The following is a 23,028-nucleotide window of genomic DNA, read 5'->3' as shown; positions in this document are numbered from 1 at the left end:
AGACCTCATCCTGACGCAGCAAAATTCCACACCCTAAATCAAAACAGGAGTGTATCATAATGCACCATGTCTTAAAGATGTGACAGGATTTGATGTCCAACGTAAAATCAAATTTCTTCATGTTTAGAACCATGTAGCAGGTGCTTTTCAATATTTGAACGTACATGGTAAAATAGAAAAGATTGTGACACCAGCTTTAGTCTCATCCGACTAAGAACTCTGCAGTCCAGCCGTCATCCCAAAGCAATCAGCATTCTGATTCTGTCTTCTTCTCAGCTGTTGCTTGTGCAGCTGAAACTCTACAGCTAGCCACCTCTGCATCATACTGCCTTCTAGCTTGGAGAATTTTTATTTTTAATGCAGTCATATCAGCTGATGGTGTCTTCGCTACCCGAACCTATGATCCATGTGACTTGTGGAACATCCGGTGTCTATGGAAAACAAGTTTGGACAGCTGGGAGAACTACAGACAGTTCTTGCCTCATCCCTTTGTGTGTTCTCCCTCCTCTCCTTAATACCCTTTCCTATTCATGGCCCCGACTAAGTACCCAAGGGCAAGAAAACAGAAAATGACAGAGAAAAACCCTAACCCTAACCCTAGGGCTGGTGTTAAACCTAAGATAAAGCATAGATTTCAGAAAGGATCACGCACCCAGTTTTTGTTACCAGTTCCCCTTCAGGGAATGGAGGGTAACATGAACTTGTTTTAATCTCCCCGGCTTCTCTTTACTGGCAGAGAGGAGCCTCTACACTACAAACATGCTTGGAAAGATGGAGAGACGTCCCTTTCGCCTCTGGGTTTCATACTGGATCAATTTTCCACAGCCAGGGGTAAGTCATGGCAGTTTCACTGCTCCAGGTGTTCGCTGTCAGCTTCTGGACAATCGGCTGTTGATGATGTGGGCCTGTCACCTCTGCTTTGGATCGCTTTGCTCCATTGGTAACAAATCCTTTGCTCCGAACGAGCTTTTCATCAGCAAAATTATGGATTTCATGTTTCTCACAGAAACATGGCAGACAGAGAAGGAATGTATTCGCTAAAATAAGCTGTGTCTCATTGGCTGTTAAGTCATAGGGGCACCATCCTTCCACCACCGCAGAGGTGGGCTCGCCAGAAAGCAATTTCTCAAGCTGGACAGTGGAGGCTGAGACTTTTGCCTCTTTCAGCTCACAGGTGATCAATGTCGGATCATCTAACATATTGTAATGTGTTATAATTTACCACCATCCTGGTCCTGCTGGTGACTGACATAAACTGTAACACAGTAACTCACTTTTTATCGATTACTGATTCTTTTATTTTCATTTGGCATATCTCTTGATCCCCACACACTTATTTTCTATATTGGCCTAAACATAACTAATCAGTGTTATGGGTGTTTGTGTGAATTGTCATTGCTGCATATCTTTGACTTTAGCTGTCCCTTGGACCCATTGCCAGCTAAACCTAGAATCCTGAAGATAGTTTTTGCTCAGGATGTTGCACACATGTTTGTCACAGTTTGGGTTTTGTATATTTTTGCTTTAGGACTGTTTGAGACTTTTAGTTTAATTAGTTTTCAACTCCGGTCACTTGTTCACCTACTTACTTATACCCGGCATCAGCCTACTCTTCTTTGCCAGATCATTACATCTCACCAGTGAGTTAATCCAGCGTTCTTTGTCCTGTCTGTTTCTGCTTTTTGACCTTCTGAGTCTGTGAAGCCCGTCGACCCTAATAAACGTGCTTTCTGGATTGCAGACCTGGATCTGTGCCCTCACCCTGCTCCTGGATTCTGGTTTGGACTGTTTTCCCGCTCTGCTGAACACCTGGCCCTCATTCGGTTCTGGTTTTCAGACTACGATCATCCTGTCTGCCTCTGCTGCTACTGTTCTGACCCACTGCCTGTTCCCTGTCGACCAAGCTCTAGCCTGTCTCTGGAGAGTCTTCCTCAGAGTTTCTCTGGCCGGACTCTGGAACGCTCGGGGAGACTACCAGCAACCAATGCCGACCAGCAGCAGCCAAATCTTTCAATAAACTGCCTTTAAACGCTACTTGTCTTGTCTGGCTGAATTCTGGGTCATCCGGTTCGGTTCATCACAAAGTTCTGTGATTTACTTTATCCATCTTTGCTGAGGGAGTGCCCTGATGTTGGTGTTGCTACATAGTGGTTTAATGGTCATTGCTGAGATATTCTTAAAATAGAGGCACAACTGAAAACTGCCATTGTCCCACTTAAAACACCTTCTCTCTGGTTAATGTGATATATCAAGAAAAAGTCGCAATTGTAGCCCTTAAATTCATGTTGTTTTGTACTTGGAGTATCTAGGAATGCAGGAAAGCTGAATGTAGTCTGTTCAGGTGCTGCGTAAATATATTTTATATTTTGTTTGAATCATATTTTTCAAGCCATTCGGTTATCTCTGTTCGCTATTACGTTTTTTGAACAGCTACGACACAGTAATTGTTGCAGAACTACTAAACAAGGTAATGGACTTCCACCTTACCAGTATTGTGTATCCCCCATTTTTATTTTTTTAGCTGCGGTTTTATAGTACAAGCTCCAGGATAGCGAAGCTTATAAGTGGAAGTAAAAATGTTCGGTTGTTGGGTGTATTGACATGACGCCAACAGTAAGATCGCTCTGCCCACGCTGAAGTGTACCCCAGGCCAAGATAACGCCTGACACACAAATACATTGTTAATGGTGATGATAGTAAACCTCACAGGGTTAGGAGGTATTTTTGCCTTTTTTACCAACATTAGGACAAAAGAGACAGGAGAAATACTTTCCAAACCAATTGTAAGTTGTGTCAGTGAAGTCATTTCAAGGTAACCACAAATTGATGTTAAAAGCCAAGTTATAAATAGTCAACTTATACTCAACTTAAAATATGTTTTAGCAACTTAAAATAGTTACTGCAGACTGCAGTTAGATGTTTTCATGCTGCCGTCTAGCTGTTCATGGCAAGAATTTACATTGAAATTCTGTAGTGGGAGTGCAAAACTAGGAGGTTTTACTTTACACTACTTATTAAATGCTTTGTGCAAAATCAGAGTCCTGTTAACTGATCGTAGCTCAAACTATCTCCAAGATCTTTTTATGTCAAAGCTTCTTGAAAAAGTAGTGGCAGAGCAGCTAGTTTCTGCTATTGAAATACATGAGATCTTTGACAAATCTCTGTCTGGCCATTTTAATGTCCATTCCACAGAGGCTACTTTATTCAAGGTTTCTAGTGATATTTTGATGTGAGCTGACTCTGGAGCATCCTCTGTCATGGTTCTCCAGGATCTTACATCAGACCACGGTATTGTGATTAACAGGCTCTAGTTGGTCTATATGGTGCAGGTCTACAGAGCTAAATGCCTATCTATCTAGCAGAACATTTAGTGTTTTTGAAACCAGATCATGTCAGACTCTGTGGGCCTGCTAATGGGGCACCACGGCACTCAGTGTTGGGCCCCATACGCTTCTTTTGAATAATTTTCCCTCAGGCCAAAAAATCAGGGAGTTTTCTGACACATCTCATCACTTCTGTTCTGATGATAATCAGCTCTACTGTTCTTTTAAGCCAACTGAATATTTAAAGTTTTCCTCCTTGATCAGCTGTCAGTAGTATATCACACAGTAGCTCTGTGACAACTACTTGCAGGTGAATTGTGATAAGGCTGACACCCTAAATATGACTCCTGATGACTATGTAACTGATACACTCCCAAACAATATCTTAACAGCCTTTCAATACATATGAATAAGAAAGATCTTGACCATCGGCAGTCAGTTCAGCATTCAGCTTTTAACCAACAAATGAAAGACACAACCTATTGCTTCAGTTTCAATCTCTCTTCTTTCATTTTAAATGTTTAGTCCTCTCTTTTAGAGCCCTATGTGGCCAAGCCCCTGCCTAGATCTCTGACCCTTCAGAGCCCCACATCTCTTCTTGTAGTCTGAGATCTTCCAGTCAAAGGCATCTAATGGTGCAGCGAACACATTTTGAGACCAGAGGGGATCAATGCTGTAGCATTGTGGCCCCCAGATTGTAGAATAAGTTTCCTTTATCTTTGTGCCATCTTTATTCTGTTGATTCTTTTAAGAAGCTCATGTATCCAGACAGACTTTTACTGTAACTAGTTATATGCTGTTATATGCTGTATGATGTTACTTGTACAGTATGCTGTTTTTCTTTTTTTATTGTAAAGGACTTTGAAGCTTTTGAGCATCGAAGGACGCTATATAAATAAAGTTTCTTTTTCAGAAGAGGATGACTGCAAAGCACTAAGCCATGACACTGCAGCATAAACAGCCACAGTTGAGATTCACACCAGCATTTTAATCACTTTGTATCCCGCTGATGACAGTTTTTTTTTTTTCTTTTTTCATTTCCCCTCTAAACACTCACTCTCCTCCAAGAGAAATAAACAGCATATGAAGGTAGCACAACACTGAAAGAGAGGAATTCATTTCAAAAGTTGATCGAGGGAAAATCTGGGCAGATATAATTCACCATCAGTCAGGTTGCTTGATTGAAAAGCAATTTCTGGCAAGATGAATGCAAAACCATTAGATCACTGAGCATTTTACTGAGAAGATATTAGAAGAGAGTGGATCACTAGGAGTTGCAAGTGATTTAGACAAATGTTTGTCTACCGTTTCTTCTTACTAGAAAAGCTTGCAAAGTACCTGACTGCATTTTGCCCCTTTTCTTTTGCTGGGTGGATCACACAATGTCATCAATTTGCTGGTGTCTAGCTGGTAAATGTACCTTCTTTTTGAATAACGTAGTTTTTTTTTTTACCTTAAATCAAAAGCAGGGAGTGTCACAATGCATGTTGAACCCTATACTATGACTGTCGTCCTGCATGTGCCTTTAAGTTTCTCGTCGTGTGCCAGATGACACGAAGGCTGTCGTAGGTAATCACAGCTGTCAGACCTTTCCGTTCACAGCGCATTCAGGTCTGCTCGTTTTGTGAGAGACTGTGAGAGTTTGTGGAGGTGAATACGTCTGCCCTCCTCTACGACGAGAAGACGATTGTACTTTTGCGGATGTCGTCAGAATTTATTTATTCAGTCGGAGTGAACAACCGACAAGCCAGACGTGACACACCAGTGTCTTCTCTGGACAAAAGGACATATTAATCAAATGCAGCAATGGTCTTCCCAACTTGAATATTCTTTGCCATAAACAAGGAGTTCATGTTACTTCAGGACGTTGCTCATTTAATTGGTTTCTAACCGAATGCACCTGAAGGTTTATACAGTCATTGCATTTCCTGACTGAGTGCATAGAGCTTTACTGTTTGTAACCCGCGGTTAAGAGAACAGGAACCATGAGTGCTGGACCCTGTTTCACAAGGGGTTCATTGCATGTTCATTGTAGATAAGGCCTCACAGTGGAGAAAGCGTCCACATGTACAACAAATAAGGATTACATTGGAATGCCTCACAGTTTAGCAAAAAGCCATGGGGCTGAAAAATGGAGCATGTCCTAAATCACCAGAAACACTGTTGTTCTCAGAGGACCAACAGCGGCTGCTTTTTGAAACCCAAAATGTCAAAATAAATGGTTGTAGAGAGGAAATTATTTCAAAGTCAGATTGAAAAGTTTTTTTGACAGCTATATTACATTCAATTAACCTTATTTGTGTCATCAAGTCTTTGCATGCTGTGCCTTGCAAAACACATTCATACTTCTCGAATTTTTCCACATTTTACCATGTTACAACCACAAAGAACAATGTTTTGATCAGGACTGTTTGTGATAGACTAACACCAAGAAGTGCTTTGTGGAGAGAAGTGAAAAGGAAGCATGGTTTTCAAAATGGTACAAATACAAGAAAAAAAGTATGAGTTATATTTGTATTCAGGGCCCTTTACTCTTAAACAAAAAAAAAATAAAAATTATAGTTTCAGTTTTCACCTAATCAGTAAATACATGTCACTTTGTGGTAATCCATGTAAAAATTAAGTTTTTCTTCAAAGGCATCATAGGCTTATTAGAGAACAGTAATGACTACACACTTCATGGGGCCCCTGAAATCTGATGGGGAGGATGAAACAGTAGAACTTGTTATATTGGTATGTCTGAAATATATATAAGCATGAAAGAGGATTTAGGCTAGAATGTGAACAGATTAGATAAATGTTTGTTATAATACGCGCATTGTTAATTAACATAGAAATTAATATAAAAATTATTTATAAAATTAGATTTTTCTAGTCTGTGTATATACAATTCTTATGATCACAGACAAATAGTTTGATAAAATGTTATTACATTTTTTAATATTAATTTGTATCACAAATATTTGTTTTGATCTTGAGATAATGAAAACCAAAACCATTCAAACATCTCTATTACACAGAACATTTTCTGTTACAGCAAAACATTTTTTATGACGCCTTATCTCATGGTATACCTGGATACTGGTTATTCCTGTGTCTTGTCCAACCAGGATCCGACTGTCAAGCAGCTTTGCTATCTGGGGGTTTACTACCTTCAGAAAATCCCCTACAAGCTCCGTGATGTCCACCTGCCAGTCGGTGCCCAGCATGAAGGTGGTCTGACCTCGTGGTTCCGCTGACTCAGCTATAAAATGGGTCAGGACTTTGACCATAGCATGTTGGTATTGCAGAGTGCAGCTCCGTCCTCGCCTGTCCTCATCATCCTTATCCTCGCTGTCCCATGTGGACCTGACAAGAACATAAAGTAAAATAATTACTGCTGTGCAACACAAACACGTGTGGACTGATTGCTTAGCCCCAGAGATAGTAATATCATCTGATGTACGACTTCAGTCCACATCACACAGCAACACATCAAAACCAACAACCTAAGCAATAATAAATCGGTTGGACTCCATGAGCAGTTTGACAATCAAAGTAGACTGGGGAGTTCTGGCAGAACTTCACCTAAATCCATGCTACACTTTAAAAGAAAAAAAAAAGATCTGAAGAACCCACAACCTCCAGAAACACTTTTTACTGCCAAAACAGTTCCATTCACTTCAAAGGTTGCTGAAGTTTCGAGCTCTGAAAGTAATTCAGTGCAGAGAGTGAGATCTAACTTCTTTAAACTGACTCAACTCTCAGTGTCACCGCTACAGTAGGGGCTTCAGAGGGAAACTTGAAAATGTAATGGCATCGATACAAGAGTGTGCAATAAATGGTGACACATATCCACTTCCACTTGATTATTATTTTGCTATAGATCTACTCTGACTTCAGATCCAAGAAGTATATGATACTAAGCTTAGCAATTCATTATGTTTATTTTTTGTATTAAAACCATATTGATATTGTTCCATATTATGGATCCATATTGCATTTTAAACTTTTAGGCCAAAAGCCCAAAAGTTCAGGTAAATGATTTGTACTTGTATAGCGCTTTAACTAGTCCGACAACTCCAAAGCGCTTCACACTACAGTCAGTCATTCACCCATTCACACACACATTAACACCCTGACGGCAGTGAGCTATGTTAGTTAGCCACAGCTGCCCTGGGGAAGACTGACAGAGGCGAGGCTACCATACATCGGCACCATCGGGTCCTTTGTCTTGCCCAAGGACACAACGACTGAGACGGTCGGAGCCGGGGAAAAACAAGAGTGATGACATTGAGAAAGAAGCATCAGACTGGGGTATCAATACATAACACAGACAAAGTGGTGAAAGCAAAGGCTGTAGCTGGATTTGAGCTCATTAGGTGAAGATTTGTGAGGCAGATTTGAGTAAGGAGAAGCTGAGCGACATAGCTTGGAGACTAAACTACTACAGACTACAGGCAATTTAAAAAAAAAAAAAAACTATGTTCTGGTTATCCCAGGCCTTCTGCAATACTGCAAAATGACAAATGACTTGATTTAATGAAAACTGTAACTGAAAGAACAAAAGCAGAAGTCAGGCAGATATTCTGATTTCAATTGCAGTGATTGTTGTAAAATAATAGCAGGACATGCAAGCAGTTTCTACACACACTTTTTATCCGTCCGTCCGTCTTCTTCCGCTTATCCGGGGTCGGGTCGCGGGGGTAGCAGCTTCAGTAGGGAGGCCCAGACGTCCCTCTCCCCGGCCACTTGGGCCAGCTCCTCAGGAGGAATCCCAAGGCGTTCCCAGGCCAGCCGGGAGACATAGTCCCTCCAGCGTGTCCTGGGTCTTCCCCTGGGCCTCCTCCTGGTGGGACGTGCCCGGAATACCTCACCAGAGAGGCGTCCAGGAGGCATCCTGACCAGATGCCCGAGCCACCTCAACTGGCTCCTCTCGACGTGGAGGAGCAGCGGCTCTACTCTGAGTCCCCTCAAGGATGACCGAGCTCCTCACCCTATCTCTAAGGGAGAGCCCAGACACACTACGGAGAAAACTCATTTCAGCCGCTTGTATCCGGGATCTCGTTCTTTCGGTCACGACCCAAAGCTCGTGACCATAGATGAGGGTAGGAACGTAGATCGACCGGTAAATCAAGAGCTTTGCCTTTTGGCTCAGCTCTCTCTTCACCACAACGGATCGGTACAGCGCCCGCTTCACAGCAGACGCTGCACCAATCCGCCTGTCGATCTCCCGCTCCATCCTCCCCTCATTCGTGAACAAGACCCCAAGATACTTGAACTCCTCCACTAGGGGCAGCACATCCTCCCCAACCCGGAGAAGGCACTCTACCCTTTTCCGGTTCAAGACCATGGTCTCGGATTTGGATGCACTGATTTTCATCCCGGCCGCTTCGCACTCGGCTGCGAACCGCTCCAGTGAGAGCTGTAGATCACGCCCTGATGAAGCCAATAGGAGTACGTCATCCGCGAATAGCAGAGACGCAATCCTAAGGCCACCAAAACGGATCCCCTCAACACCTTGGCTGCGCCTAGAAATTCTGTCCATAAAAGTTATGAACAGAATCGGTGACAAAGGGCAACCTTGGCGGAGTCCAACTCTCACCGGAAACGAGTCCGACTTACTGCCGGCAATGCGGACCAGACTCTGACACCGGTCGTACAGAGACCTGACAGCCCTTATTAAAGGGTCCGGTACTCCATACTCCCGGAGTGTCCCCACAGGATCCCCCGGGGGACACGGTCGAATGCCTTCTCCAGATCCACAAAGCACATGTAGACTGGTTGGGCAAACTCCCATGCCCCCTCCAGGATCCTGCTGAGGGTATAGAGCTGGTTTTTACCAGCTCTATACCCCAGCTCTATACACTTTTTATTTGAGGGTTTAAAAGAAGCACTACAGCAATGTAAGTCTTAAGACTTTATTCAGAGACTACCATTCAGTCCACCACTCAGCGTCCGTAAATCCACCTTTAATTAGTTTACTCACAAAGACCTGTCACTTGGCAGAGGTAGGACTATGTTTTTTTGTTTTGCAAGTGACAAGAAAGTCTCTAGTCTTCCCACTCAAATCCCAAGAAAAGCAATGCAAGTCCCAAGTGAAGACCAAATACAAAACTTGGAATTTAGCATCTTAAACAACTCATTTGACCAAATGCTGTATGTCGTTTAGTTATAGAGTATCAATTAACATATTGGAGAATGTGTAAAAAAGATATTTATAAGGTCTATTTGTTTGCCAGCACCACCAGCAGGAGAAAACTGGAAACATTGGTGCTGACATGGCTTTTTCTTAGAAAATATTAACTGAAACAAACAGATGGTAAATTAATAACATAATAATTAGATTCAATCTACGCAGCAGGTTGATTTGACACAACGTGATTATGGTGCAGCTAAATGCCAGCTTGGATGGACCGTGTTTCAGTTCAGGCTCGCAGCACAGAGACTGGATGTGCACACGTAATCAGAGGAAATTATTCAATTTGAATTAAATGCATATTGGAAATGCTGCTATGTAATTTTAATGCTCTAAGGTTAGCAGATCGAAATCCTGCAAACCATCTGATCTAAGTACAAATGTGTCCTTTTTTTTGGGGGGGGGGGGGTTACATTTAAGTGAGAACCTGCAACGGCTTGACTTTGTATTCAAAGTAACTTTCCAGCTTAAATAATAGAGGGGAAAACAGTTACTCCAATGTATAGATAGCTAACAGTATCTATACATTAATCACTATATTAGCTTTGACTCACCATTCTACAATGACAAAGAACACATTTACTGTGGGTCACTCACCTGTTTCGTTTCCATTACGACTTAAGAGAAACACTGGGTGTGCTCTATCCTGGAATATAGTTACTGGACCCATCACCTGACACAATGACACAATGCCTGCACATTTTGGCACCACTGGCTTTGCGTACATGATATTGATACAAGTGCTGGAAACACTCACTGTCTCCAGGCTGGCAATTAAGAAGAAATCTGTCCGTACACACCTTCTTCTGTCTGCATTCGAAATGTTGCAGAAGTTTCATGAACACTGTTGTACAGAGTTCTGTTGCATAAGATGCCTTGTTTTGGTGATGGTGTGCAAAGCTTTTTCACATCTATTTGAAAGCGGTGAATGGCAGCTGGTCTTCACTATGTGGGCTTCTTTGCTGTCATTGTCGAATGCAGAGGAAAAGCAGAGAAACAACGTGGGAGATCTTGCAGCAACACAGAGAGAATATCCAAACAAAAGGCCAGAGGCGCACAGAGGGCTGGCTCGTGCACCAGGTCCAGTTCTGTTTTAACACACTTTGTTTGACATGGCATATCAAGTACATCAAAGTAAAATGGCTAAGGTCCAAGTGAATTCACAAGCCATTGGGTATGAAAGTCCAAGTGAAGTCTGTTTTTGTACTTTCCTCAAGTTGAGACTAAAATCATCAAATTTGTGACTCTCTGACTTAATTCCAAGTGACTTCAGTCCACACCACAGTTGTTTGACTCACAAAGGTTACGTTAAAATAATGCTAAATGTGCTGGTTAAACGGGAAGTAATAAAAAAAAGTATATTTCGGACAGCAGCTGTTGTCACTCTCGTTCATTTGGCTTAGACAGTTGCTGTAGCAGCGAATTATCATGGTTAAAACCATGCAGTGATGAATTATTCATTCAATAATGTGATTCACAGACAACAGATGAGAAATTATACACAGAAAACAAACACAAAAGTCTATGCTCACACCGTCCATGGGGTCACCTCAGTTGTCTGCTCACCGACTCTGCTGAAGCTATCTGTCACTGCCGTGGAATGAGCTGTGTTGTGTCCCTTCCCTCAGCCTTGGGTTCATACTTTCCTTGAAGCCAATTTGCATTAGTTTCATAATCCTGATATTTCTCTCCCTTTAAAATAGAGAGAAAATCAATATGTTTTAGTGGGTGAGAGGAAAGCTGTCCATTTGACTTACTTTAGCAAAGTTTACTAAATTTTCTTGCAAAGAAGATCTTAGGGGAAAGATTTCTGACTTTGAGTGTTTCTGTTTTGCTAATAAGCAGCCACACATCCATTCTCCTTATTCTTCTTGGAAAAGTTGTTTTTTTTGTCAAGAAAATGATCAATTTGCGATTTCCAGAAATACACAGCCTTACTCTAGTTTTTAATAACGCACCTCATCATCAATAAAAGGTCATGCATTTTCGTTTTATGGCTCCAAAGACTATTTCTGTGTCACGAAAAGTACATTTTAGGATCACTTACTATCTTTGAAAAACAATGAAATGGGGATTTTTTTATATTTACAATAGTAACATTTTTTTTGTATCTATAATATGATGGTTGCCTTTAAATAATGTAACAGTCATCTTAGTGGTTAGGGCTATTTTAAAGACAAGAAACCAAACAATCTGACATTGATTTCCCTCTTTGTGTTTTTTTTTCAGTAACCTTAGCTTAACTGAGCTAAGTGAAACACACGGCAACTGGAGGATCTCATAAAGAACCGTTTACCAGACAGATATCCAGTTATGATGCAACGCTGCAGATCAAACCTGTAAGAGATGCTCCATCGCGGGAATAGCCATCATTTTTCTTTTACTGTGCCTCTTCCTCACCATTTTGAAGCACCCGCTCTGAATCCTAAATGTGCTTACACCTCCTTACTGCTTTACTTAATAGCCTCCCTGATTGCTCTGTTGCCTGCAAATCTAATTTTATTACTTTAAGCAACAAATCAGCCAACAGAGGCATTACTTGTTCACACCAGGAAAATTGCCTTGAGTTTGACAAACTAGTTTTAAATGGTTACGATATAATTAGATTTTGCCCATAACTGCTTTTCTGTCTATTGCATCAACAAACACCTTTTATATATAAAAAAAAAATTACAGAATAAAGCACTGGGAGATGTTGAGAAAGCAACTCCTAAATTGTTGATCAGGGAGAATAAATGCTGTTACAGCTCTTCGGTCTTTCTCTGATGCACAGCAGGGCTGCTTGCAAGTGAAAAACAGCTATGTCAACACAACTATTAATCATATATGTATACTTTGACTTACATCCACATTTTCTTCTGTTCATCTGCATCGGTAGCTTTCTGTTCTTCCTCACATAGACACGCTAGAAAAGGTTGCGATCGTAATAACGGGGAGAAGAAAAGAAATTAATCTCTTAAACTGTTTTTCCTTGTGATTATCCACTCTGCTTGTATCTTTCTGTCGGAGTCCCGGAGGAAATCTGACTGACTGCTAAGCCGTGGGAATAAAGATGTTAGCTGCTTGCTCCACAGAAAAGCCAAGAGTACAGAGAGATTTGAAGTTAAGCGCTTAAAAGCTTAGCTGGCTGAACTGATTTCACATGCAATCGACTGCCAGCCAATAACCAAGAAAAGATTCTGGAAATGGATATTGTGGCGCTGACATTGTCCACACATATCCTATATATTCAGGATTGATGGCATCATCACGATGGTGAGGGGCAGCAGCACTGTTTATGAAGGACTCTGAAAAAAAAAAAAAACTTTACTGTGATATTAAAACACAGATCAAATATCATGGGAGCTTTTAATTACTATTATTTTTACTTAAGGACTATAAGTTTAAATCTGTTGCAAATCTTCCTCCGACATGAACAAAATCTCACCAGCTGCTATTCGATATGGACTGAAAAGCTGATTAATGCGCAGAAGTATACTTCTGTCAACAGTAAATCTGACAAAACGGGGAAAAAAAGTTATTTAAAGATTATTTAACCTTTCAAAAGCTTACTGGGAGAAAAAGGAAAATTCATGCTTTTTGTGCGTGGACCTATAAAAAAATTCTACTTAAAAAATAACAGATTCACATATTCACTGAAATCAGACAGAAATAATTGATGGACCTTTATTTTGATCAATCCACCCAGGTTTGACTGATTGCAGAAGTGGATGTCTACTTGTTGAGTGTCGACTCAGAGCACCAGAAGTTAGGGAGTTTGTCCTTTAACTGGCAGGTTGCTGGTTAAATACCCTGCTCCGACCGTCTCAGTTGTGTCTTTGGGCAAGATACTTCTACCACATTGCCTGCTGTCGGCGGTGCCGTTGTATGGCAGCCTGACTGTCAGTCTGCCCTGCAGCTGTCGCTACAACGCACAGACCAGGCAAGGAGGGCATTAATCAGAGAGGCAGCACAGAGACCAGACATCAATCCGACTGAAAATCTGTGGTTAGACCTGAAAATTACTGTTCACATTTGAAAACCACCTAACATGAAGCACCTGGAGAAGTTTTGCCCAGAGGAATGGGAAGAAATCCCAATGGCAAGATGTGGTGAGCTCATACAAACTGATCCAAAGCAACTTGCAGCTGGTACTTGCAATAAAATATTGTTCTACAAAGTACTGACTTCAGGGAAGGTGAACAGTTATGTTTTGTTGTCCCATTTGTTGTTTGCTTCAACATTTAAAATATAAAACATCTTCAAAGTTGTAGGCATGTTCCGTAAATGAAATGCCCCTCTTAACTAAACCACCATCAAATGTTTCTGAAAGATGGTAATGAGTCTTTAGAGACGTTCACACTGAATGCGGAGAGAGCAGATCTTTTTGCCTCTCTTTTGCAAACAGCTGGCACTGACAACGCAGCGAATATTCGCCCAGCTGCTTCAACACATCATCAAATAGGTGCCGGCGTTACATCAACCCAGTTCTGTTGCATGCCCGCCATGGTGAGTCTCTTCAACTCACTTTGTGGATTTTACTGAGAGAATCATGGTGTATGTAATGTGGAAAGCTGAAAAACGCCATCGGCGCCCCTGTGTCCATCAGATCCTCTAGAGAAGCACCCGGTTCAGTGAGAATAACCACCTGGATGACCGACTCTTCTAGCGGTACTTCCGTCTGTCCAGGACCCAGTAGGAGGGGCGGCTGCCCCGTGTCGCGGGACAAGAACCACAGGCGTCCTTGGTCAGTAAACCCATCATTGCTCAATAGAAATATAGCCGAATTGTAAGTATGTAACATAAAAAAACAGGATTGGTTTGTGAGATATTCAGAGGTAGAGGTGTTGGTGTGCTTTAATGTTCTTAGCAGAATACATAGTTCTATCAATTATGGCAAGCTGTCCAACCTGTAAAGAAGCAGAACAGTCCCAGACCATCGCACTACCACCAAGGCTTCTTTTCCAAAATGGTGTGTTAACGTTATATTAGATGCATTGGTACCCACACCTTCCACTTATGTCCCGTCAGACCACCGAATAATACCCTAATAGTCTTTGTGGTCATTAGATATTTTCAGGTGCAACTGGCTTTGTATAATTTTTTGACAGTCACTTTCTTACTGTTAACTCATTTAACTGAGTTGGGGCTCAGATGTTCTCTGGGTTCTTGAGTGATCTGGGAGTGACGAGTTGCTTTTTAGCTCTTTAAGCAAACTTCATATTGACACAAAAACATGACCCTTTGTGCTTTAGTGATTTCTTCATTCTACAGACCTGGCAGTAACCAGGTCTGAGTGTGAACAATCAAATTTTATGCAGCTTTATAAAAATATGGTGTCTGGTTGTTTGGATGGCTTTTTTACCCTTGAATAAATGAAACAATATTTAGAAAATGGCATTTTGATTTACACTGGTTGCCTTTGTGTAATTGTATTTGAAATATTTCGGTGTAAAGAAAAAAACAACAAAAAAACAGAAGAAATCTGAATGTAGCAAAAACAAATTCCTGCCACTGTACATCCTTTTAAAATATTTTATGTATTTAGACTTAATACAGCTTTTTAAAAAAGTGGCCTTCTGGCAACTGAAATGACAGCACTGATATTACTGTGCATATTCTGACCTAATAACCATTTGATCATTAATGCAGATATATACATTTATTAAAAACGTACATTAATGCATTGTTGAATTTAGGAGCAGAGGAGCCATCAGAAAAGTCCAACCTTTTTACCCACTGTGTAAATCTTAGCCAACGTTTGTGCAGCCACCTTTAAAAATCAAATCTAAGGTTAATCTAATAAACAAATAACGCTCGGTGCTCGAGAACAACCTGCCTCTCAGAGCAATATTTTTTTTCCACTTCATTTACTTTAAAGTCAACTCCTGACTTCAGAGGAGATGCTGCATATTTATGTGTCGTGTCGGCTTTGGTCATGTCCCGCCAAGTGTGTGCTCCATTTGTTTGGACGTTTTTTTTTTTTTTTTTTTCTCTCCTGGATTTTATTTTCTGCAACACTGACCAAGGTTATTTGGACAGAAATAGGCAGAGTTGTTTCTATATATGCAGAATGGGGGGGTAATCTGTTTTTTTTTAAATATTTTTATTTTTTATTTTGCAGTGCTTCGACTACGGTCTGTCGAAAGAGAATGTCTTGAACGCTAAAAAGGAGGGAATAATTGTTAGCTCCTCTGTCTGTGACGGCTTACCGTGTCGCTCGTTTGGCAGAGCTTAAACAGTGAAGAGGTGAGCTGTGCAGGCAGTGTCAGTCAAACACTGAGTCAGGAGTACCTCTGCAGCTATCCCACTAACAGGGCACATGTCTCTTTATTTTTCTAGTTCTCCGCTGCCCGCCCCAGCATGCCCACAGTTTCCAAGCCTGAGTGATTGGGGAGGACTTAGCTTCTTGTTATTGTCACTCATTGGCTTAGTTCCTCCCGGGCCTCTGGACAGCGGACCAGTGCACATTCTCACCAACAGCCTTAGTAGCACTGTTCAAGGTCATGCCTGTTCTCCCCTGATAAACAAAGACGGCTGCAGACCGGGGAGGAACAGCGCTCTGTGAAGCGCTGCTGCTGCTGCTGCTGCTGCTGCTGCTGCTGCTGCTGCTGCTGGAGCCCACAATGACAACCCGGCTCGACTGTCCCTGCTGACGGAGGCGTGCATGCCGACACACAGCTGGAATAGAAACACACTCGACAAGCCATGGCATTAACCGAACGCTGTACCTCTGTCACCGAAAATAAGAGGGGAGGCGCGGATAATTAGAGGAGACACAGTGGCGCGTGGGATGTCTCCGAGTCCAACTTCCACGCGTTTCCAGATGTAATTACTGGAGGTGGGCTGATCGCTGCTCCGTCCGCTGACAGATTTCTGCCGCTGCGGAGTGGCAGCGTTGGCAGAAGGTGCCGCAAGTGATGAGGCCCCGGGAGAGAGGGTCTGACCCCGACACGGCTCTAATAACGTGCTGTCTTTCCCGCAACCAAAAGAGAGGCAATGGCAAGGCACCACGAGCCGACAATAATGACAAACTGGACTGCACAGGTCAGCGATTCTGTTATCAACTCAGATCTGGCAGGGAGACTCAGGCGAGTCAAAGACAGCCAGAGAGCTGTTCGCTGACACTGTCATCATTTTCCAATCTTTTTCTCAATGACAGCACTCATACAAATCAGCTGTAATAAAAGCTATTCATCAGTCTGGTAAAGCGACTCAAAGACCTCTAATTATTTGCTTTCAAGAAGCTCACCAAAGATGTTGCTCTGTTGTTCAGAACTGAAATCTTTTACCTTTTTTATGGAACTGTTATTCTTTATTATTATGCTTGAATCATCGCACAGCAGGAGAGACATTTGATTTAATAAAATGGATGAGAGGAACTTTGACTCATTCAGGCATAGTGTGGGCAAGTCAGCAGTATCAAGGTATACCAACACCTACGGTTTGTCATCACACCATGCCCACAGTTAAAAGTGGGTTACTTTTAATAAGATGACAACTCAGTAAAAAAGTAGACACTGGCTCTCACAAAATGACCTAATCACCTAATTTATGTAACGGACCACTTCCATGTCATTTTAATTAATGAGGGGACATGGGAATGAGAAAAACTAACAAAAAATTAAGAATAAAGTTTCTTTTGTTTATCCTTGTTTACTTTTTAACTGTCAAAATCTTCTATCAGGACTTCATAAGGACAAAAGTTGCCCAAAAGAGACGTAGAGTTAGTAATTCTTTAACGGCTGTTTTTTTGTTTTTTTTGTTATGTCATGGTACATAGGAACCTAACAATGCAGCCGGTGGCAGCTTTGCACCTTAGTGGTTCATTTGCAGTCTAGATGCAGACGGTAGAACATCTCCTGCTGTGACTGTAGCCGTAACTGGGAGGGACTGCTGCAGCCACTGCAGCACCCATTACTTAGAAAGAAGAATAAGACCCTCCAAAAGTCTGAAATAATATGAAAAATTAATAAATAAATAAAACATAAGAAGAATTACTAGATTTGTCACTAGCTGCAATTTTGAAAAACAAATAGATCTGAATCTTCACTAAATATTGCAGTAAAGTTACAAAGTTAGCTACAATGCAGAGGAAATGCTGTGAGGTTTTCTCCAGCTGTATGGACCAAAGAGTAACATGGAGCTGCTCCTCCCCCACCTGTTGCTGCGCAGCTCCTACATTTTTTGTTCTTGCTTACACAAAAGACAAATGTGTCTTCTTGGAAGCCTTTCCAAAAAGAACACATACAGTCATGTTGTGCCACCTAAAGGACTGCCTTCCATCACTCGTATCAAGGTAACCTTGTTTCAAAACTACAGTTGGGAAGTTACAACAAGCAAAATAAAGTTTGAGCACACAACATTTCTCTCAGTTGAAATATTTCTAACTGAGCCATTGGCTTAAAATTTCCTCCAGCCATGGACAATGCAGACAACTCTCCTGTGGCTCTACGCTCTTTCAGGAGGAGTGAATGCTGCTTGTCAAGACTCAATGCAATCTGCTGGGTTTCCTTAGACAGGAAACTTTTTGACCAATCTGTATAATCTGATTTATTTTGACTTTGCAAAGTGCCTTGAGATGATGTGTTGTGAATTGGTGCAATATAAATAAAATTTAATTGAATTTATATTAGTGAAGGGACACACGGGGGGGTATGAAAAAAAGCAAAAGTTTCTAACTGTTCCAAAAAATAGGCACAGGAGCAGCTACCATGCCAAACTTGGGAATAGTCCTGTTAGTGCTGTTGGAGCCATATGTTCTGTTAGAAATGGGATGTATGAGTGGAACAATCAGTAATCCTGGAAGCCGCATGCTCACTCAGATAATGTTGGAAACAATGCTATGGCACAACCTATCAGATAGCACCTCAGTGATGACACATTATGTCACTGATGACATATGAGGAAGTGTACAGCCTCTGCATGGGCATGTACCTAGACTTCTTCATAACAGTTATGGGAGGATCAGCCGGGGCTCTTGCTACTTTCCTTTTTCCTCCATCGTGCCTGATCAAAAGCCTGTCAGCGCTGATGTGTCTGTAAACATTTGTTAGACTTTCAAATCTTGTGCAGCTCCAATTCAATCTCATCACATTTGACTTTCTAAGAACTCTGGCTGTTATCTGCATATACACAATTAACAAGGGCTTCTTTAAATGCATTTCTTATCATGGTGAAGGGGAAATCTTTGTTTACATTTCATCCTACATGTCATAAATGCAAAAGTTCATAGTTTACAAATAGATTAAATCACTTTTTGGAGGAAAGTAGCTGTTTAGAGTAATCGATAAATTAAAAAATGTGGCAATATATTAGCTGGCAAAAACATTGTGGCAGCTTTACTCTATCAAGAGCATGAGAGCAACAAGGGATTATTTTCTGGAGAAAATTAAAAAACACATGGAAACTAATATTAACTTTAGCCATCATTAAGTCAATGGTATTAACTCGGTTTTTGTGTCATAATCAAAATATCAATACAAATGTTATACATACATGATTATATCTGCGATAACAATATATTATTCCGTGTTTTAAATAAATGGAAACGTCAAATCCAGGCAAACATTAAACAGGCTTTAATGAGACTATAATTATAGAGAAGCCTCATTACTGATTACTGAGCTTATTCACCAAGCCCTGGATCCAGCAGACAGGCCAGTGTACCGTCTTACCTCTGACCCGTGGCTGCGATGGGCACCCTCCACCCTTTGATCTGGCTCAGCTCCATGTCCGACACCTCAATCTGGAGGGGGAGACGAGGGATCCACACGCAGAGCTCCAGCTGAGCGCCCAGGTACCCGTAAGTGAAATTCACCATCATCTTCACCTTGCCCTTCATCTCCTTGCCATTCACAAAAACGTAGTCGCACCTGTCAGACACCTGTGCAGGAGGAGAGGAGAGGAGCGGAGGGGGGGGGGATTAGGAAAGGCGGCATTTACTCCTGACAGCTGCACTGGATAACTACACACTGAATTACAGAGAAACACAGAGCACGCCGGACGGAGCGTGTGCACGCTGCGCTCAAGCTCTGCTCTATGAGTTTATTATAGGGTTTACTCTTCTGAGCTCTCCCCTGATCTACAGCAGTATTCCGCTAACAACTTTGAACAAGATGAAAGGTCCTTCTCGGTAGGAGGCTGACACTCAGGGAAAGTGGAGGAAGGGCAGCAAGGACCTCTCTGAACCTGGGGGGGGGGGGGGGGGGGGATAGCGGCCATGGGCTGCTACTCCATTACTGTTTGGGTCTGAAGCTAAAAGAAGGAAATAGAAGGAAAGCAAAAAGAGCGGAGCCCTGTTGTAGAGATACAATAAACAAACTCAAAGCCATTTGTTTTGTAAATCCCTTCAAGGAGGGAATGGCCCAATTTGGGGGGCTTTTTAGTTGCTTTGACTCTTTAAATTGATATTTCTCTTAATCACTCCGCTTAGTTGCTGATCACTGCTCCAGACTCCTCCCTCTCCATCCCATAGAAATCTAGACATAACATAGACACTCTTAAGGGATATTTGAATACACACACTCACACACACAGCAGTTATTAATCAGCACCAGATTAGAGAGACAGGTTTTTTTTTTTCTTCCCCTTTCGGGGTGCTTTGTCAATCTCATTGATCTTATCGCCTAGCTGGAACCGTATTGGAATTAGATGATCTGGGGATATATCTTTCCTCTTTACTTCCAAATCATTTCTCCACCGTGAGATAAAACTGGAAATAGCCATTCATCATGGAGCCTTAGCAGGATATCCTCTGTGAATAGCAGGAAAACTTTGCATGCGACAGAATAAAGTCGATGCCTCTTGTGAGCCTCTTGCCTTTCATCTCTAACGAGAAGCCAGCAGCCGAGTTTCTGTGGAATTACGTTTTCATCTTAAATCAGGGAACATAGAAGGCTAGATATAAAGGGGGAATTTGCTGCTTGTATTTGATAGTTTACACCTAGAATCACAAGTGGCATTCATCATGTTTGCAGTTTGAAGTCGGTACAGTACTTTGGAAAAGAATGTTTGCACCTCTCGAGTTTTGTCTTGTTACAAGCACAGACTTCAGTGCATTTCATTGTAATGTTATAAGATGGATCAACTCAAAGAATAATGACTGAAGTCGAAGGAAATTTAGAGCATTGCTAACATTTTACAAATAGAAGTCAGTCAGTTTGCCCTGCGTTTGTATTCAGCTCACTTTAGTCATTTTTTTTACTGGACCACCTTCCTCTGCAATTACAGAAGAATATCTTTTGGGTTTGTCTACCAGCTTTGTGCATGATTTAAACCATTCTGTTAGAGCTATAGTGGTATTTCAGCATGCCCTGCTAAAAGAAGAACCTCCTTTTGAAGCCTATATACCTATATAAGATTTTTTTTTCTGTTTAGCTCCATCCATTTGCAAGTCAACTGTGGTCAGCTTCCCTGTTCCTGCACAACACCCCAGAGCATGATGCTGCCACCAAATTTCATTTTTGGGTGGTAACTTTGGGATGATGCTTGTTGGTTAAAAAATAAGGATCAGTTTTGGTATCGTCTGACAGAGAAGAAGACCAGAGAAGTGCACCTTCTTTCACATGTCATAGTGCCCTATACACTAAAAAGACAATGTGGAAATAACTTAAATTAATTGCTTCAATTGATGACAAGTATTGGAATTAAGTTTAGCTCATTTATTTACAATAGATCAACTTAATTCAGTTACTTGTTACAACTGAAGCATTGCAGTTCACTCTACAAAGAGAATCCAGCTCCAACTTAACTGAATTGCTTCATCTGGTAACAAGTTATTGAATTAAATTTACCCCACTGAAAGATATAGTGGACGGTCTTTTTTGACTTCCTGTTCTGGGGGTATCATATTATCCATTGGTTGTTCTACATGCCAATCATTGTGAAACTCCCACGTAATACCAGTGCACGTTCCTTGTTAGTTTCCGCTTGCTGGCTGCACATGCACACTTCCAGTGTTTATGTATCCGCTTAGCTTCGGTGTTAGCAGTTCATTGTAGCTATCACTGTATACTTGGAAAACGGCTGAGAGTCGCAAAAAGCAAACTGTCTTACAAGTTTATGAGAAGAAGAGGAATGCCTCAGTAGGAAAACATAAGACTAGAGTGGATTTGAGTTTTTTTATGTGATCCTCCTGAGGAGCAGAAGAGCAGGATAGATGCACAGGACTTGGGTGCTTCTTACTTACATTCAGTGCTAACACTACCTTTAAGTTGGAGGTGCATTCTCTTTTTAGAGTCTACTCGTGCCTTAGTCACACAAGGCACTGAACGATTTAGTGTGAAATTTTCAAAGCTTTGGATATTTCTCTATCCTCACTTTAAAACGTCTTCACAAATACGTCCCTGACCTGTGTTGTGTGTTTCTCGGTCTTCATGATTTTGATTGCTTACTGACGTTCTCCAACAACCCTCGGATGTTTTAATGCATATCTCATTTTCCTTCCACTTTACAATGATTCACTACTTTGTGTTGGTTTCGAACATGGAATCCTAGTAAAATACATCTAAGGTTGTGGCTGTTACATGACAAAATGTGAAAAGGTTTAAAGTGTACGAACAATTATTTGGGGTACTGAGAATTGGTTTTTGCTTTAGCTAGATTAAAACCTGTAATCAGACATTTAAAAGTTAATTTCTTCTTCTTCTCATTCCCTCTCCCCAGCCACTTGGCCCAGCTCCTCCGGGGGAACCCCAAGGCCTTCCTAGGCCAGCCGAGAAACAGTTCCTCCAACGTGTCCTTCATCTTCCTCTGGGTCTCCTCCCCGTGGGACACCTCACCAGGGAGGCGTCCAGGAGGCATCCTAACCAGATTTCTTTAACCCTAATTCTTTTACACACATATTGTACCCAAACTGATGCAAACTGTAGCAAGAAATAAATGAAAAATATGATGCAAATGTAGCATACAAGTACTTCAAGGAAAAACCTATTTCTGCAGTTCTGTTTAGAATAAAGCTGTTTGAAGATAAGAACCTAATTTAAGCAGTTTTATTTTCATTTTTCACAGGATACAAATTGTTCTGCACACCGTTGTGCCCTTTTATAGACCTTAAGTCATGTCTGATTGGGTATTTATCTCAGTAAGTCGCTTTCCTGGGCATTTTTCTGACATCTAAGGACTAACTTTGCTTAGCAATCTATTTTTCAAGACCAAAAAGTCATGATCAATTATGTCCCCTTTATAGAATTCAATATTTCATATGAGTCAGCTTTCAACTTAGTTAAGATCAGAATATTTACCATCCAAACTATCGCAATTTAAATACTTCTTTCTACAATACAATTGAAGCTCGTTAATGTTGGCTGACTCTCGAAGAAAAAGTGACAAAAATAATTTAAAAGACATGCTTTCTTTGAAGATTGTTATAAACTCTGTACCCACTTGAAATCACAAATAGCTGTGAGTTTTATTTTACTTTTTTTTACTTTCCTTTTTGCAACCTGCCTAATGAATAATCCTGACTTTGACCTGCAGGGCTCAGCTGAGCCGAACATCGCCCTGAAATACAACATATTTATGTGTGAGGTCACATGCGTGCAGTCT

The 23,028-nt window shown here is 41.3% G+C and overlaps 1 protein-coding gene across 1 annotated transcript in view; it reads right to left on the bottom strand.

Annotated features, from left to right (window-relative positions):
- si:dkeyp-14d3.1 (transmembrane protein 132C) overlaps positions 1-23,028 on the bottom strand; it is a gene marked incomplete in the record, with an annotated part of 190,754 nt that overhangs the window by 4,604 nt on the left and 163,122 nt on the right. The window contains 2 exon segments of the mRNA XM_036144547.1: positions 6,398-6,671; positions 19,158-19,366. Of these exon segments, the coding sequence (XP_036000440.1) occupies positions 6,398-6,671; positions 19,158-19,366 (483 nt within the window).

The sequence above is a fragment of the Fundulus heteroclitus genome, chromosome 12 (assembly GCF_011125445.2).
Source record: "Fundulus heteroclitus isolate FHET01 chromosome 12, MU-UCD_Fhet_4.1, whole genome shotgun sequence".
In the NCBI taxonomy this organism is placed as follows: domain Eukaryota; kingdom Metazoa; phylum Chordata; class Actinopteri; order Cyprinodontiformes; family Fundulidae; genus Fundulus; species Fundulus heteroclitus.
Note: the sequence above shows the minus strand (reverse complement) of the source record. Positions and strands in the feature narration are given on the sequence as shown.